Source organism: Alnus glutinosa, chromosome 13, assembly GCF_958979055.1.
Source record: "Alnus glutinosa chromosome 13, dhAlnGlut1.1, whole genome shotgun sequence".
In the NCBI taxonomy this organism is placed as follows: Eukaryota; Viridiplantae; Streptophyta; class Magnoliopsida; order Fagales; family Betulaceae; genus Alnus; species Alnus glutinosa.
In genome coordinates this window covers 6,941,715-6,957,781 of record NC_084898.1, presented here as the reverse complement: position 1 = coordinate 6,957,781, position 16,067 = coordinate 6,941,715, and the positions used below count along the sequence as shown (strand labels likewise).

The 16,067-nt window shown below is 38.2% G+C and overlaps 3 protein-coding genes across 6 annotated transcripts in view; 1 reads left to right on the top strand and 2 right to left on the bottom strand.

The window, feature by feature from the left end:
• Positions 1-9,938, top strand: part of LOC133853762 (cation/H(+) antiporter 18-like) — a 72,734-nt gene extending 62,796 nt beyond the window's left edge. For 3 of the 4 annotated variants that reach the window (XM_062289783.1, XM_062289785.1, XM_062289784.1), the window contains exons 2-4: positions 6,489-6,745; positions 7,456-8,457; positions 8,580-9,938. In XM_062289783.1, the coding sequence (XP_062145767.1) occupies positions 6,542-6,745; positions 7,456-8,457; positions 8,580-9,734 (2,361 nt within the window). In that variant the 5' untranslated portion in view covers positions 6,489-6,541 and the 3' untranslated portion in view covers positions 9,735-9,938. Of the gene's footprint in view, positions 1-5,270; positions 5,488-6,488; positions 6,746-7,455; positions 8,458-8,579 lie in introns of those variants that run through there. The other variant, XM_062289786.1, reaches the window with a different exon arrangement.
• On the bottom strand, positions 88-1,680 carry LOC133853853 (varicose-related protein-like). The gene is made up of 4 exons (XM_062289877.1): positions 1,084-1,680; positions 915-1,007; positions 696-821; positions 88-557 (listed from the first exon to the last, which is right to left on the bottom strand). The coding sequence occupies exons 1-4, from the start codon at positions 1,678-1,680 to the stop codon at positions 249-251; spliced, it is 1,125 nt and encodes a 374-aa protein (XP_062145861.1). The 3' UTR covers positions 88-248.
• On the bottom strand, positions 1,770-3,719 carry LOC133853851 (protein FAR1-RELATED SEQUENCE 5-like). The gene is made up of 2 exons (XM_062289876.1): positions 3,341-3,719; positions 1,770-3,247 (listed from the first exon to the last, which is right to left on the bottom strand). Exons 1-2 carry the CDS (start codon positions 3,444-3,446, stop codon positions 1,770-1,772), a joined length of 1,584 nt encoding a protein of 527 aa, XP_062145860.1. The 5' UTR covers positions 3,447-3,719.
• Positions 9,939-16,067: the final 6,129 nt, after the last annotated feature.

The following is a 16,067-nucleotide window of genomic DNA, read 5'->3' as shown; positions in this document are numbered from 1 at the left end:
CCAGGTGCTGACACCCAGCAATACAAAAACCATGACCACTCGTAAGAAACCATAGATTCAGGACTCGGTAACTATGTTCTCAGGGAAATACAGAATACATAGCACATTAGAAACAAAAAAAAAAAAAATATTCCTTGATATTACCCTGTACAACCATGAGTAGCATTACATTTTTCATTTCTACAATAACCTAAACAATCACAAAATTACATAACCATGATAGAAGTACAAATATAATAAATTTAAAACTATTTAAAGGTCATGATCATGGAATTGATGACATTGATCAAAAAATGAATATTTGTTAGCTCAACACCAGCTTGTGTGAGCAAGGTACTTTGATGGTTGAGAATGTTATAGACTTGAAATAAGATGGGTTGCACATGCACTGCAATTGCTAGGTCTGTTGGAATTATTGCTTTGGCCACGACAGTCATCCAAGAAAGTTTTTGGGATGGGTTGTTATTGATATCACAAGCTAAATGCCACAGAAGGTTGAGCAGTACTCCTTGGCTTAGAGGGAGAGGAACTACATACAATATCCATCCTATATCAACCTGAAAAGAAAGCTTTCGTTGCATTAGTCACATGCGTATCTTAAATGAACACTTCAAATGTCAAAAAAAGAGTTGCTATTATTCTTTCTCAAAAACAATAAAAAAAAAAACAAAAACAAAAACAAAAACAAAATTCACCTGTGAACATAACCAAGACACAATGGACAAATCACATCTTGAAAGGGCTATGTGGAAAGCCCGTTCAAAATTGTGCTCACATACCAATCTTGATAATTCCATTGTTGGATCAACGGACACCCCAACCTAATACACAAATGAGACAACCCAATGTTTGAAAAGATTTTAAAAATGACATCAAGTAAATCGTCATATTTGTCCACATATTTATGAAAATACCTGAGTACGAACTAAATGATTGTGTTGATCATCAATTACTGAAGGCAGTGGAGTTTGACTTTTATTCGCTTGATGTTGCTTTGCCTTTGAAGTCTACAATTAAAAAATGGTTAGGTTCATGTGTTTCAAACAAAACGCAAGATAATTATGGGGAAAAAAATGAATGAACCTGTTTTTTGCTTCTACTTGTTTTGGCATTGTTGTCGCTTGATGGCTCATTTGTTACTTGTAACTTCTTCTTCGTCACTTGTTCAACTATTGGCATCATTCTTCTAATCGGTGGTCTCCCTTTACGTTTAACTTTAACCGGACTAAGCAAATTAGTACTTTGCAATGTCGAAGCTTCATCACAACTTTGAACAACCTCATTACAACTAGAAGATGCGACTGAAATACGACTTAATTTACGGCATTCCTCTTTTAAAACATCAACTCCTTTCATCACCGTAGTGTAAATGTGCTTGCTTTTTCCGAGCGATGCTAATTCATTTAAATTCTTGGACAAGCTGTCATATCTTTCGTCATCAGAATTACCACCAAAATTGTCATAACTACTCTTCAACAATGTGTATAGACGCTTTAGATCCTTCCTCCATCTCGTAAGAAAGAATCTTGGTGACAACGTCAAAACCTTTTTTGACAATAGCACAGAAATAGCATGCCTACACAAGATACCTCTTGTTTCAAACAATGCACAAGTACACTTCACTTCTACCTCTTCTTCATCTTCTTCATTGTAATACACACAATGTGATACGTCTTTCATGTTTCTATTAATGACAAAACTTTCAATCACCTAATAGGTAGAAATTGCACCTTCATTTGTAAGACAAGAGTTATTACAACCCACAACTTTCATCCCTGAACTTCTTTGAACTTTGCATTGGTGTATACATCTTGAAATTTCTCCTCTAAAGGATAGGGGGTTAAACATGGAATCATGCGGTTCCAAGAATCGAAATCAGCTTTTTTCTCTTTCTCAACCATTTTCCTCAAAGCATTATCAAATTGATCAACAAATTCCTTTAGTGTGGTCTGTGAGTGCACATAACCATCAAAAAACGCATTCATACTTTCACTACGCTGTGTAGTATTCATTCCAGCCCAAAATGTATCTTTCATATATGTGGGCACCCAAAAAGTCCGCTCATTATATAACCCATTCAGCCATGCATTGTCCTGAAGTTCATAAGTCTCAAGTAGATTTTTCCAATTTTCTTCGAATTCATCACAACTTTGAGAATCATACAAACAAACATTAAGGGCACTCTTGATGCCATTGAATTGAGCATGTGCTGCAAACTTTTCTGGCAGTTTTCTCATAATGTGCCACAAACAATATCTATGTCGAGTTTTCTCTGCGAAAACTATAGCAATTGCATTTTTCATTGCCCTATCTTGATCTGTTATAATTGCACTTGGAGCTTTGCCATTCATGCACTCTAACCAAGTGCTAAACAACCAAACAAATGTTTCAGTATTCTCATTTGATATTAGTCCTGCCCCCAATAGTATTGACTGACCATGATGATTCACACCTACAAACGGAGCAAATGGCATGTCATATCTATTGGTCAAGTATGTCGTATCAAACGTAATGACATCCCCAAAGAATTCATACGCTGCCCTACTTCGTGCGTCAGCCCAAAACACATTACGCAACCTACAATCATCATCGACATCCATCACATAATAGAACCCATCATTCTGCTTTTGCATTCTACTGAAATAATCACGAAGTGCCTGAGCACCTCCTTTGCCAAGACGAAGCTCTCTTGCCTTTTCAATATAATTCCTACAATCTTTTTCTCCAAAAGTAAGCTGCTCATACCCCCCTTTTTCAACTACTAAAGAATTAAAATTCTTATTCGTACGTATTCCGGCTCTATCATTTAACTCAAGCCTTCTTTTCACCGCAGCATCTATATTCTTATAACATCTAAAAAACCTTGTTTTTTCTGGGCTTAAACAATGATTATGCTCCACCACAACATTACTCAAAAACCACTTTCCATCAGCACTCAATGTCGCACAAATCCTGGCTTTACACTGCTTTCTAATTATTTTTGGAACTGCCTTTGTACAATCATCTTTGCCTTTATTTGGTTTGCCTTGGCGAATACATGCAAGGGTTATGTACCTACGACTTCCATCTTTCCCCTTTTTTCCAGTTCTTTTTACCACACCAAAACCAACTTGCTGACCATACTTCCTATAATATTCTTCCACTTCTTCCAACGAATCAAACATCATTAATTCTTTAGGTTCTTCAACTTTATCATTCAAATCTATCATCTTGTATTGTGGCTCATTATCCTCCTTATCATCCAACTCTAAATCACATATAAAACAAGATAAAAAATAAAATAAAAATCAAATCAATAATACAAAGTTCAGATAATTAATACAAAAGTTAAAAGTCTAACCAAATTCAGGTCCATCTTCGTCGATTGAATCGTTGTCATTTGGAATATGTGTACACAGATATTCAACTTCGTCCTCATTCTCCAAGCGTGAGCTTGAAAACTCCATTTAAGAGAACAGAATGTGGCCTTGAATTACCAATGCAATAATAATAAGATAATATAATATGCCTGGGTATGTCTATTAAAATGAAATAATGTTTTTTCTAGGAAGAACATTGCAATGAAATATGGTGTAGAATGTTATAATTTTATCTAATTTTAGCATTAAACAAAATTACAAAAACATTTAGATTTAAGAGAAAATGCAGTGTCACAAAATTACTAGAGCATTTTCTCTCTACCTTGAACTGAATTTCAAAACTGAATTTCAAAAAAAAAAAAAAAAAAAAACTAACAGTTCTGCGCTTCAAGGAGCAGGAAAAGTCCAAGGTCCTGCGCTTGAAGTGCAAGAGTTTTCCTGCACTGAGCTTCACTGAGCTTCAAGCTCAAAACAGAGCAACGAAAAAAAAAACCCAGAAAAAAACAAAAACAAAAACAAAAAAAAAAAACAAACAAAGCAAAACAAAACAAAACTTTAGAAAAATCTAACCTTTGTTCCGTTGGATTTAGTTCCGTCTCAGTCGCCGGTGAAGAACGTCGGACAGCTGGCTGGAGAGAGAGATAGAGAGAAAGATGAAGATGCAGAACTTTAAAAAAAGCTTAACTGTATCATCAAGTGAACGGATCATCTCTTCCTATGAAAAAAAAAAAAAAAAAAAAAAAAAAAAAAAAAACTAACAGTTCTGCGCTTCAAGGAGCAGGAAAACAGAAAAAAAAAAAAAAAAAAAAAAAAAAAAAAAAAAACTAACAGTTCTGCGCTTCAAGGAGCAGGAAAACAGAAAAAAAAAAGTTTTGTTTTCCTGCACTGAGCTGCACTGAGCTTCAAGCTCAAAACAGAGCAACGAAAAAAAAACCCAGAAAAAAACAAAAACAAAAAAAAAAACAAACAAAGCAAAACAAAACTTTAGAAAAATCTAACCTTTGTTCCGTTGGTCTAGTTCCGTCTCAGTCGCCGGTGGAGATGACGCCGGTGAAGAACGTCGGACAGCTGGCTGGAGAGAGAGATAGAGAGAAAGATGAAGATGCAGAACTTAAAAAAAAAACCAGAAAAAAAAAAAAAAAAACTAAACCAAACTTTAGAAAAATCTAACCTTCGTTCGGTCGGATCTAGTTCCGTCTCAGTCGCCGGTGAAGAACGTCGGACGGCCGGCTGGAGAGAGAGAAAGAGAAAGAGAAAGATGAAGATGCGTTGGGAGGGGAAATCGTCGGACGGCCGGCTGGAGAGAGAAAGAAAAAGATGAAGATGCGTTGGGAGGGGAAATTAAATTTCCCCTCCAAACTCGTTTTTCATTCAAAAGACAGAAAAAAATAAAAAATAAATAAAAATGAAAAGCCACGTAGGACTGGTGGGATGCGGGTGGGATAGCAGTGTACAAGGTAGCATATCTCTTATTTTTTTGGTCCACTTAAGCACGGTGGGATCACAGTGGGATCGCAGGGTATACCCAAGCATTTCCCTTACACATACTTGTAGGGCTGCCTGTCATGTCGGAGGAGATGCCGTATGGATTAGGCTTCTGATAGCCAAATCAGTTGCTGGCACAACTAGTTCAACTTAATGCACTATTATTAAAAAGAAAAAAAAAAAAAAAAAGAAAAAAAAAAAAAAGTCAATGATTCCTTAAACTGTTGAGATTAGACTTGGAGGGAGGAGATCCCAAGCCCCGAAGCCAATAATGATGAATGGAAAATATTTTGTTTTATGATATTTACCAAAATACCCCCTTAGAGAAAAAAGAATGGTTAAACATTGGTAATTTCATGCAATTGCGTGGCTATATATATATAGATACTGCGCGCGGATTATGAAGTGCTCTATCTCTATCTCAACCTGTTTGCATCAAATCTTCGTTTCCTTAAATTTCTTCTTCACTCTCTGGAGATCAGCTTTTCTCAACTCCCAAACACATCCATTTGATTCCTGATCTGTCCTCGATCGGCGTTGATAAGAAATTACACCGGAGTCCCAAAGTAAATGTAGTAGGCTGCAGGGCACCGACAGTATCGTTCGTCCGTCGACGTCGGAGTTTTCTCGGACGAAGATCCAGGTGACACGTCTCTATCTTTCTCTTGGACGTGTTTGGATGCCGAGAAATCTCCTGGGAACATGGACATGCAATATACAAGGAGATATATAGTATAGTCCATGCGTCCAAGTTAATTACGGTTCTTTTCCCGTCGTTTCTCGGCAACCAAACGGGTCGTACTATTTTTTTTCTTTTCCTCTTTCCCAATGAAATTGAAGTGGGATACCAAAATTTCTGTGCTTTCTTGTTTTTCTTTCTTTTTTTCTCATTTGGGTATGTCTGGGAAAATTGAAAATCTCACGTCGTTTATGCATTGACACGACGTCGCAGAGCTCCGGTAGGAGTTGTAAATTTCATGGGAGGTACAGGGGCATTGTCGTTCCTGGAAAACCAACCTTGTAATTTCAACGATGGTTGCGCTGGTTACATGTAAAAGTCTAAAAGTCACGTCCAATCAGGTTGAAGTATTTAATTTATCTATTTCAAAAATAAAATAATATTAATATTATTTAATTTTTCTTGGTCAAGTGTTTGACTGTTGTGATAAAAAAAAAAAAAAAAGAATAAAAAAGAAGATCTAGAATAGGTTTGGTAGATCCTTGTTTGGTTGCTAAGAAAGTCAAGTAGAAATATCTAGGGAATATTTGGAATTTTTTTTTTTTTTTTTTTTAGAAATCATGTTTGGGTCCTCTTAGTTTCTTTTCCACCCAATTAATATATATATATATTAAATAGACATGGAAAAGACTAATATATACGTTCCTAAACAATCCAAGAATTAGAAATTTTTGGTCGGTCTAAAGTTGAGGTGGCAACAAGCCAACAAAAAATCATGCCGTGACAGGTGCCCACGTGCCACCGAACAATGTGCGGCATGATCCTACCTCGTCTCTGTATTTTAATCCTAATTAAAGTTGGATTCTGTTTGAATTTATTCTTAAATACACAGGAGATCGAGTTGTTATTGCCCCACGACGACTTGTTTTATAAAAAAAAAAACTATAAAGTATTTCTTGATGCAGGAGATAATCTGAGAATTGGGTTTGATTAATTGCTGCAGAAAAAAAAAAAAAAAATGGCTGGCGCCAATGCCACAGTTACAAGTTCGTGTCCAGCAGCCATGAAGGCAACATCTAACGGGGTGTTCCAGGGAGATAATCCTCTTGATTTTGCACTCCCTCTTGCCATCTTGCAGATATGTATTGTGGTTATACTCACGCGTGTGCTGGCTTTTCTTTTAAGGCCATTGAGACAGCCTCGCGTCATTGCTGAGATTGTTGTAAGTTAATTATTCTTTTTTCTTGTTTGTTTATATTATAATATAATGAGTTGCTGTTTGTTCAGTTTGCATCTGTGCTGTCTTTCTATTTGATAATAATAAATACGGATTCATAACCAGCTAGGCATTTCATGCACGTACGTTTCTACTTTCCTTGAGTTTAATATATTGTTTTGTTTTGATTTCCACCTTTGCATCTTGAATCTGCCTCTGTAATTGAATTTTTTAAACTGTAGTCTCTTTCACTGTCTTTTTGTTTAATAGATTACTACAATGGAGGTTTTGGAAATCTTCTCATCTTTGGCTCACCAGGGATTGTCAATGTGTATTGATAAGAGGTTTTCATGCATATTACCAAATGATATGTTGCATAAGAAACAGTCTTGGATTTGATTCCAATTGAAACTAAAAAAAATGAGTAGAACTAATCCAAAAGCTGTTGCAGTACTACTGCCTCTAAACTTAATTAGATGATTAGATGGCGTATATATATATATATATATGAGTTCTAATTTGCAAAGAGGACTTCATGAGAACTAGTGGGAGTGTTGACTTTTGAGTCATAGTTAAGGTAGATAAGGCCTTAGTTATCTTCATTTTCAGAACTTCCAACTAATCTTCATTTGTTATTAGTGAAAAACTGGAGTTGGGATGTTGTTCTAGCAAATTCACACCACTATGGTGTTTGACTTCTGTTGCTTTTTTGGCAGGGTGGAATATTACTTGGCCCGTCCGCGCTTGGTCGAAACAAACACTATCTAAATGCAATCTTTCCATCCAGAAGCCTCACAGTGTTAGATACTTTAGCCAATCTGGGTCTCCTCTTCTTTTTATTCCTTGTAGGCCTAGAGTTAGACCTAAAGTCCCTCCGCCGGACTGGAAAGAAAGCTTTAAGCATAGCCATTGCAGGAGTTAGCCTTCCCTTTGCATTAGGAATTGGAACCTCATTTGTCCTCCGAGGAACTATTTCCAAAGGAGTAAATGAAGCCCCATTTCTTGTATTCATGGGGGTGGCCCTTTCTATTACTGCATTTCCTGTCTTGGCCCGTATTTTGGCTGAACTCAAGCTATTGACCACTGATGTTGGCCGAATGGCCATGTCTGCTGCAGCAGTCAATGATGTGGCTGCATGGATTCTGCTTGCTCTTGCCATTGCCCTCTCTGGCACCGGCCACTCTCCCCTGGTTTCGTTATGGGTTTTCTTGTGTGGGAGTGGTTTTGTTCTTTGTTGTTTGTTCATTGTCCCGCCTATCTTTAATTGGATGGCGCAGCATTGCCCTGAGGGCGAGCCTGTGAAAGAGTTGTATGTATGTGCTACTTTAGCTGGAGTTTTGGCAGCCGGGTTTGTCACTGATGCCATTGGAATTCATGCCCTCTTTGGTGCATTTGTGGTTGGAGTAATGGTCCCAAAGGAAGGGCCATTCGCAGGTGCTCTTGTGGAAAAAGTTGAGGATCTTGTAACTGGTCTTCTCCTTCCTTTGTACTTTGTCTCAAGCGGATTGAAAACCAATGTGGCAACGATTGGGGGGCTACAATCGTGGGGTCTCCTTGTATTAGTCATTTGTACAGCCTGTTTTGGGAAGATTCTTGGTACTGTTGCAGTCTCCCTCTTCTTGAGAGTACCTATTCCGGAGGCTCTGGCTCTGGGGTTCCTAATGAATACCAAAGGTTTGGTGGAACTCATTGTCCTCAACATTGGCAAAGACAGAAAGGTAAAATCATTTTTTGGCCACCTAACAGAAGGAAAAAATAATAATCAATGCTTTGCCTTTACTGATGAGAATTGCAAAGCCTTATCAATGATCCTAATCATTTAGGCTGATTTGTGTTACAGGTATTGAATGAGGAAACATTTGCCATCATGGTTATTATGGCTATCTTCACAACCTTCATTACAACACCTCTAGTTATGGCAGTATATAAGCCAGCTAAAAGAATGAGTAAAGCCATTTACAAGCACAGAACAATCGAGAGAAATGATCCAAACACACAACTTCGGATTTTGGCCTGTTTCCATAGCACAAGAAACATACCCTCGATTATTAATCTCATTGAGGCTTCACGTGGGACAGAGAAGAAGGGAGGACTCTGTGTCTATGCATTGCACCTCATGGAGCTAACCGAGAGGTCGTCTGCGATATTGATGGTTCACAAGGCGAGAAAGAATGGCTTACCCTTTTGGAATAAGAGCCGTCAATCAGATTCCAATCAAGTTGTTGTTGCTTTTGAGGCCTTCCAGCAGCTAAGCCGAGTGTCCATTCGCCCAATGACAGCAATTTCTCCAATGAATAATATATATGAGGATATATGCGCGAGTGCTGAGAGGGAAAGGGCAGAGATCATAATTCTCCCTTTCCAGAAGCACCAGAGGTTCGATGGAGCACTGGAGACAACTCGAACCGAATTCCGTTCGGTCAACAGGAAGGTTCTCGAGCATGCATCATGCTCTGTCGGGATCTTCGTGGACCGTGGACTTGGTGGAAGCACCCAGGTTTCTGCAAGCAATGTTTGCCTAACCTTAACTGTTCTATTCTTTGGCGGCTGTGATGATCGTGAAGCCGTTGCTTACGGGGCTCGAATGGCGGAGCATCCTGGTAATAGTTTGACAGTCATTCACTTCTTAGCAAGTCCTGAGATTGCAGGGGGAATTGTTGAAGTTGATGTTGGTGATGGTGATGGTGATGGCTCCAAAACTTCATCAGGAACAGGAGATGAAAAGTTTCTTGCTGAATTCAAGCAGAAGATTTTGAATAACAACTCAATCAAATTTGAAGAGAGGTTTGTAAGGAATGCTGCAGAAACTATCGATACGGTTAGGGAGGTCGGTCGATGCAGTCTGTTTTTGGTTGGTCGGGGGCCTGAGGGCCAAGTAGCTGCATCTTTGAATGTTAAGAGTGACTGCTCTGAACTGGGGCCAGTAGGCAGCTTGTTGACTTCCCCGGATTTCTCAACTTCGTCTGTGCTGGTGGTGCAACAGTATCATAGCTAGAGAGTTTTTACTCCGTTGTCTTCAAGGAGGGTGTTGCCTCAGGAAGATTTAGAATCCAAGTGATTGGCTCTCTTTTGCCAGATCATGAGTTGCCTGTATAGCAAACAATCAATGATGAAAATTTTATTTGGGTTTCTTTGTATACTTGTATGATGATTGTTGTTGACCAAAAGGTTATCAGACATTAAATTGGCACAGATTATACTTTTGCAGGTCTTCTAGATATCTCACTTTCTTTTTGTCTTTTGGCCTTTAACAAGTCACCTCATGAGGTTCCAAAGAAATGGGCAAATTAAATGGCTAATTCAAGAATTCTCTTCATAATTTTCCCTAATAATTGCATATGATTGTATTATCTCTATTATGAAGAAATAGTATGTAATAATTGCATGATTGTCATCTTTTTTCTAGGTGATTCTCCCATAATTATGTAATAAGTTCATTTCTAAAATAAGCTACAATCTCCTCTATAAAAGGATGTAGGTATGGCTAATAATGAATGGAACCATCAATTGCTTTATGCAACATTTGGAGGTTGATCTCTTGAAGTGATCAATTGGAGGTCCGATCCTCTTGAAGCGGTCTATTTATCCTTTTTATTTTCTGTGTTTTTAACCGATAAAAACCCTTGGGTTCCTATCACAGCAGTTCGATTTTCCTACCCTTTTCTTATTTACTCAATTTTCATTAAACCAAAAAAAAAAAAAAAAAAAAAAAAAAAAAACCTCCTCATCCGAGGTCGGTGTGTGTTTGAATGGGGATGTGTAAGTCGTGTAGTGGTAGCTGATCGTAGTCAGTGGTGGCTGATCAGTTGGTTCAATTGTATTCAGTTGGACTATTTATTTTGTATTGCATCTTGTTAGGGGTTGGGTTTGTAATAATTACCAGTTTGGTAGCAACCAAGTGAGTAGAAATCTTGTATAAATACAGGATAATTTCAACAAGGGTATTGAACTATCGGCCGTTTTGAAAAAAGGGTATTGAATTTCCAACTGTCTCAAACTATGGTATCCAAATTTCCAAACATCTCAATAAAGGATAATCCATTAGTTAAATCTTGCTAAAATTCTCAAAATATTCATGTGTTTTTTTAAAAAAAATTATAAAAATTTTCAAAGATTCAAACATGAGTATTTTTGTAAATTCCATTAAATTCTGACCAACACCTAAATCCTAACAATTTTTTCTTTTTTTTTTTTTGCTAAAAAAAAGGAAGGGTAATTTAGAAATTTTGACAAGATTTAACAATAAATCCTAACAGATTACCCTTTATTGAGACATTTGAAAACTTAGATACCCTAGTTTGGGACGTTTGGAAGTTCAATACCCTTTTGTGAAGTTATCCCTATCAATATTGAAGAAAATGAATAAGAAGGCAAGCTGAAAGTACCATATTGAATTTCAACCTTCTTCTCCTTATTCTCTTGGAGGGTGACTACCTCAAAACTGTCAATTTTATTATATCAAATCATTCATTCATCCATTCCATTTTCCTAATTCATTCATCTTAGTTAATCCCATTCAACAATTTCACAATTTTCAAATCCATGTCCTTACTATTAACATATCTCTTAGAGGCGTCACACACCTAGCAACCAATTCTGCACTTCCCATATCAGTAGCCGCACTTCCAATATTAGCAGCCGCATATTGTGCTGCATAATATGCACAAGATTCTGCAGATCACATTGGACCACATATGGCAACAACTCCCGCATATAGAGCTGCAGAATATGTCCAACATTCCGACCAACACATGACAACTAGCCTAGCAATCCAAGATAGAAAGAAATCAACCACATCAGGCAAGACGCATGCAGCATTATTCAATTATGGTATGAAACGTAGTCTCCAAGTCAAATATGATCTCCATGGCAAGATCAATCACCAAGACTAGCGTGCCACTCAAGATCAAATCTGTTGTAGAAGGGAAGGATCACATCATGGAATGGAAAGTCCAAGAACTAATCTTGCAAGAGAAAATCAATGCATCAATTGTAATTGATATTTTTTCATTGTAATTGGTATTGCCCTAAGTTTTCCTTTGTTGTATTTCCAAACCCACGAAGGCTATGTATATAAAGTCACCTATCTCTTCATTGTAACTTAAGCTATTTGAATATATCAATCCAGAATTTTTCATGGTATCAGAGCTCTTCTAGGCGCACGCCAAATTCAATTCGATCCTATCCTCAAACCCTACTCCTACTGCACCTACCTTCACCCCACCTAACACCAATCAAAATGCTTCTCTTAAGATTGATAACAACAATTATCTCATGTGATTGACTCAAGTCCTTCCTATACTGCGTCACCACGACCTGTTGGGTATTATTGATGGCTCAGAACCGTGCCCTCAGAAATTCATAGTCAATGATGAACAAAAGGAAGTCCTTAATCCATAATTCATCATCTGGAACAAGAAGGATCAGCATCTTCTAAGTGTGATCACATTCTCTCCTACCGAAAGTGTTTTAGCCACTATCTATGGGTTGCACACATGCAAACAGGCATGGACAGCCTTGGCAACCAAGTTTGCCTCACAATCCAAGTCAAGAATATCTCATCTGAAGAAACAATTACAAACACTATCTCAAGGACCAAAGGCCTGCCTCAATTTTCTGCAAACTGCCTAAAGCTTGACAAATCAACTTACTGCTGCAAGTAATCGTATCATTGATGAAGAATTAATTTCTTTCATTATTAATGGGTTGAATCCACCCTTTACTAGCTTTATCACCACGTATTCATTTTCAACTCGAGAGAACCAGATTAGTTTTAATGATTTCCAAGATGAGTTGCTCAGCCATGAGATGCTGCTTAACCAACAGCAAGCCAAAGCCACCGACAGCTCCACATTTCCCTTGGCTACATAGAGACCTACCGATCCTCAACTCTCTAAAGGCAAGTGACCTATGTACCCACCATCATGGTATGCCCCTAGAAGCTATCACCAAAGGCCAAGCCATGAATTTCAAGCCAGACCACATTATCATCAATATAGCTGGGGCCCTCATCCTTATAACCAACACAATCAAGGCACTCACTTCTCCTAGCAGCAGTATCATCAAGGCTCTTTTCAGCCAGACCAGCATCACAATCAGGGACACTTGCAGCCAAACCACAACATCTCTAGCAGACCACCAATTCGGGACACTTGCAGCCAAACCAGGGCAATTTCTTCACCAACAACACAAAGGTTCCCTGCCAAATCTATGGTAAGTCCAGCCACCTTTCCATTGATTGCTATCACCGGATGGATTCTATATTCTAAGGAAGAAATACCCCTACACAATTGGCAGCAATGGTTGCTCACACCAATGCTGCCTATGAAAAACCACAATGGCTTGCAGATAGTGGTGCAAATGCTCACATCACAAATGTACCAGAGAATTTGCACATAGAACAACCCTTTCAGCATACTGAAGAAGTTACAGTGGGCAATGGCACTAGCCTTGCTATAGAAAGCACTGGTTCATCTCTCATTCATACTGCCAATTCTTCTTTTAAACTCAAAAACATATTGCATTGTCCACAAGCCTTAGCCAATCTACTTTCTATTCAAAAATTCTGCCTTGATAACTCTTGCTATTTTATACTAACCTCTTCTCATTACTTTGTCAAGGACCTGAAGACACGCAATCCTTCTGGAGGGGAAGAGTGAAAATGGTCTCTATCCACTGCAGTTTGGAGGGAATCTTCATAAAAGAACCAAGACATTTACTACTTTGATAGGAATAAAGACCACATCTTTAATGTGGCATTTTAGATTAGCGCATCCATCCTTAGACATTGTTCATCGTGTTGTTAAGGATAGGTAACTTCTTGTTTCTGCATTTGATTTCAATAAAACTTCTGCTTGTAATTCATGCCAATTAGGTAGGAGTAAGAGGCAGCCCTTTCATGATTCCACTTGTGTATCTCTTCAATCTTTGGACTTAATTCATTCGGATGTTTGGACATCACCAATTACATCTATTAGTTGTTGCAAATATCATGTGATTTTAATTGATGACTTCTCCAAATTCACATGGATCTATCCACTTTATAACAAATCTGAAGTATTTGACAGCTTTGTGAAATTTAAGCTCTTGGTTGAAAATCAATTCTCTTCTAAGATTAAGCAACTTCAGTGAGATGGGGGTGGAGAATACACCGCCAACCATTTTCAGTCTTTTTTAATAAAACATGGCATATTGCATAGAAAATCCTACCCACACACCTCTCAAAAAAATGGACTTGCTGAAAGAAAACTCAGACACATCCTAGAAACCGGGTTGACTCTCTTATCTCACTCTCAATTGTCTAATAAATATTGGGTTGATGCTTTCCTTACTCTTATTCATGTGATCAATAGGCTGCCAACTCCTACTTTTCAATACATGCCTCATTTCTTCAAATTGTACAACCGAGAATCCAACTATCCAGAACTACGAGTCTTTGGTTGCCTTTGTTATCCTTTTCTCATACCTTATGGCTTAAATAAGTTGGAATATCGTTCCAAACCATGTATCTTTCTTGGTTACAATCATGCTGGTTATAAATGTTTAGATCTTGTTACTAATAGGGTGTATTTGTCTAGGCATGTTGTCTTTAATGAAGATTCCTTCCCTGCAAAGGACCAAGTTGCTTCTCTTTTCCCCTTCAAGGTAAGTGCACAAAGTGATGCTCCTTTTATTCTTCCTATTTAGTTTCCACTTATCAACCTCCCTCATACTCAATCTGGTTCATCTATTGCATCTCAACCTACTGCATTTCAACCTATTGTAGCATTGAGTTCTTCTCCTATCTCTCAACCAATTGCAGCCTCTAGCCCTCCTAAACCTCAGCCAATTGTAGAACCAAGCCCTCTTATACCTCTTTCAAATGGATCCTCACCTGCTAAGACCACTCTTTCTGCAGCTGTTGATGGTTCTACTCATTCCCCTGCCTCTCAGTTGCCTCCTTTACAGCCAACATCCTCTACATTATTCCAGAATTCCCTACCACATCAGAATCCATCCTCACTTGTTGCACCTCTTTCTCTCACAGATCACCATCCGGCACCTCCATCTCACTCAATGGTCATTAGGTCTACGACTGGATCCCTTCGTCCCAAAACTTTTCCTAATTACCAAGTTTTCCTTTCTCTGCAACATGGGACTGAAACAACTTCCTATAGTAAAGCTGTCACTAACCCAAGATGGCAAGCTATAAAGCAACTTGAGTATGATGCCTTAATCTGCAATGGCACCTGGACTTTGTGCCCAAACCTCTCCACCACAATATTACTCGAAATAAATGGGTGTATCGAACCCTCCACTATCCGAGTTATATTAACTTTAGCCCTATGATCGAACCCTCCACTATCCGAGTTATATTAACTTTGGCAATTCCCTTTGATTGGGAGATTCGCCAACTAGATGTTTCTAATGCATTCTTGAAGGGTATTTTGGTTGAAGAGGTCTATATGGAGCAACCTCAAAGCTTCCTTGACAAATTACATCTTGACTTTGTCTGCAGATTACACAAAGCTATCTATGGTTTAAAACATACACCAAGAGCTTGGATCACCTGTTTATCCACATTCCTCCTTGACATTGGTTTCACTGCCTCTCTAGTTTACACATCTTTGTTCATTTTCTGCTCAGGACAGGTTCAGCTCTATCTCTTGGTGTATGTAAATGACATCATCCTTACAGGCACTCATCCAACTATTATTTCAGCTCTAATAGCCAAATTGCAAAGTGAATTTCCTTTGAAAGACTTGGGACCACTACATTTTTTTTTCTTGGCATTCAGGTTACCCGCAACCCTCATGGTCTTCATCTTTGCCAAACCAAATACATCACTGAATTGCTCAGCAAGACACACATGAATGGAGTTAAACTAGCCAAGTCTCCCTGTCCTTCTGGTTCTAAACTTTACCGATATGATGGCAGTCCCTTGCCTGATCATACTGTATATAGACAAATTGTGGGAGCACATCAGTACTGCACTCTCACTCAGCCAAAAATTTCTTATTCTATCAATCAGCTTTGCCAACACTTACATGCTCCTTCTTCCACTCATTGGGTTGCAGCTAAACGGGTCTTGAGATATCTCCAAGGTTCTCCTGATCATGGCCTTTACTATACCAGAAATTGTGCCAACCCATTTTTTTTTTTTGAAAACATACAAATGAATCATCATAGTGACATGACTATATGTCATTGAGCCAACTCATAGTACACATTCCTTAACATGTACATGATATTATCAGAGTAATAGAATCCAAGCAGTAGAATACAAAATCTAATTGCGGAAGTCAACATCATAACTACAAACTGTCCATTAAACAAATGAGCCAATTAA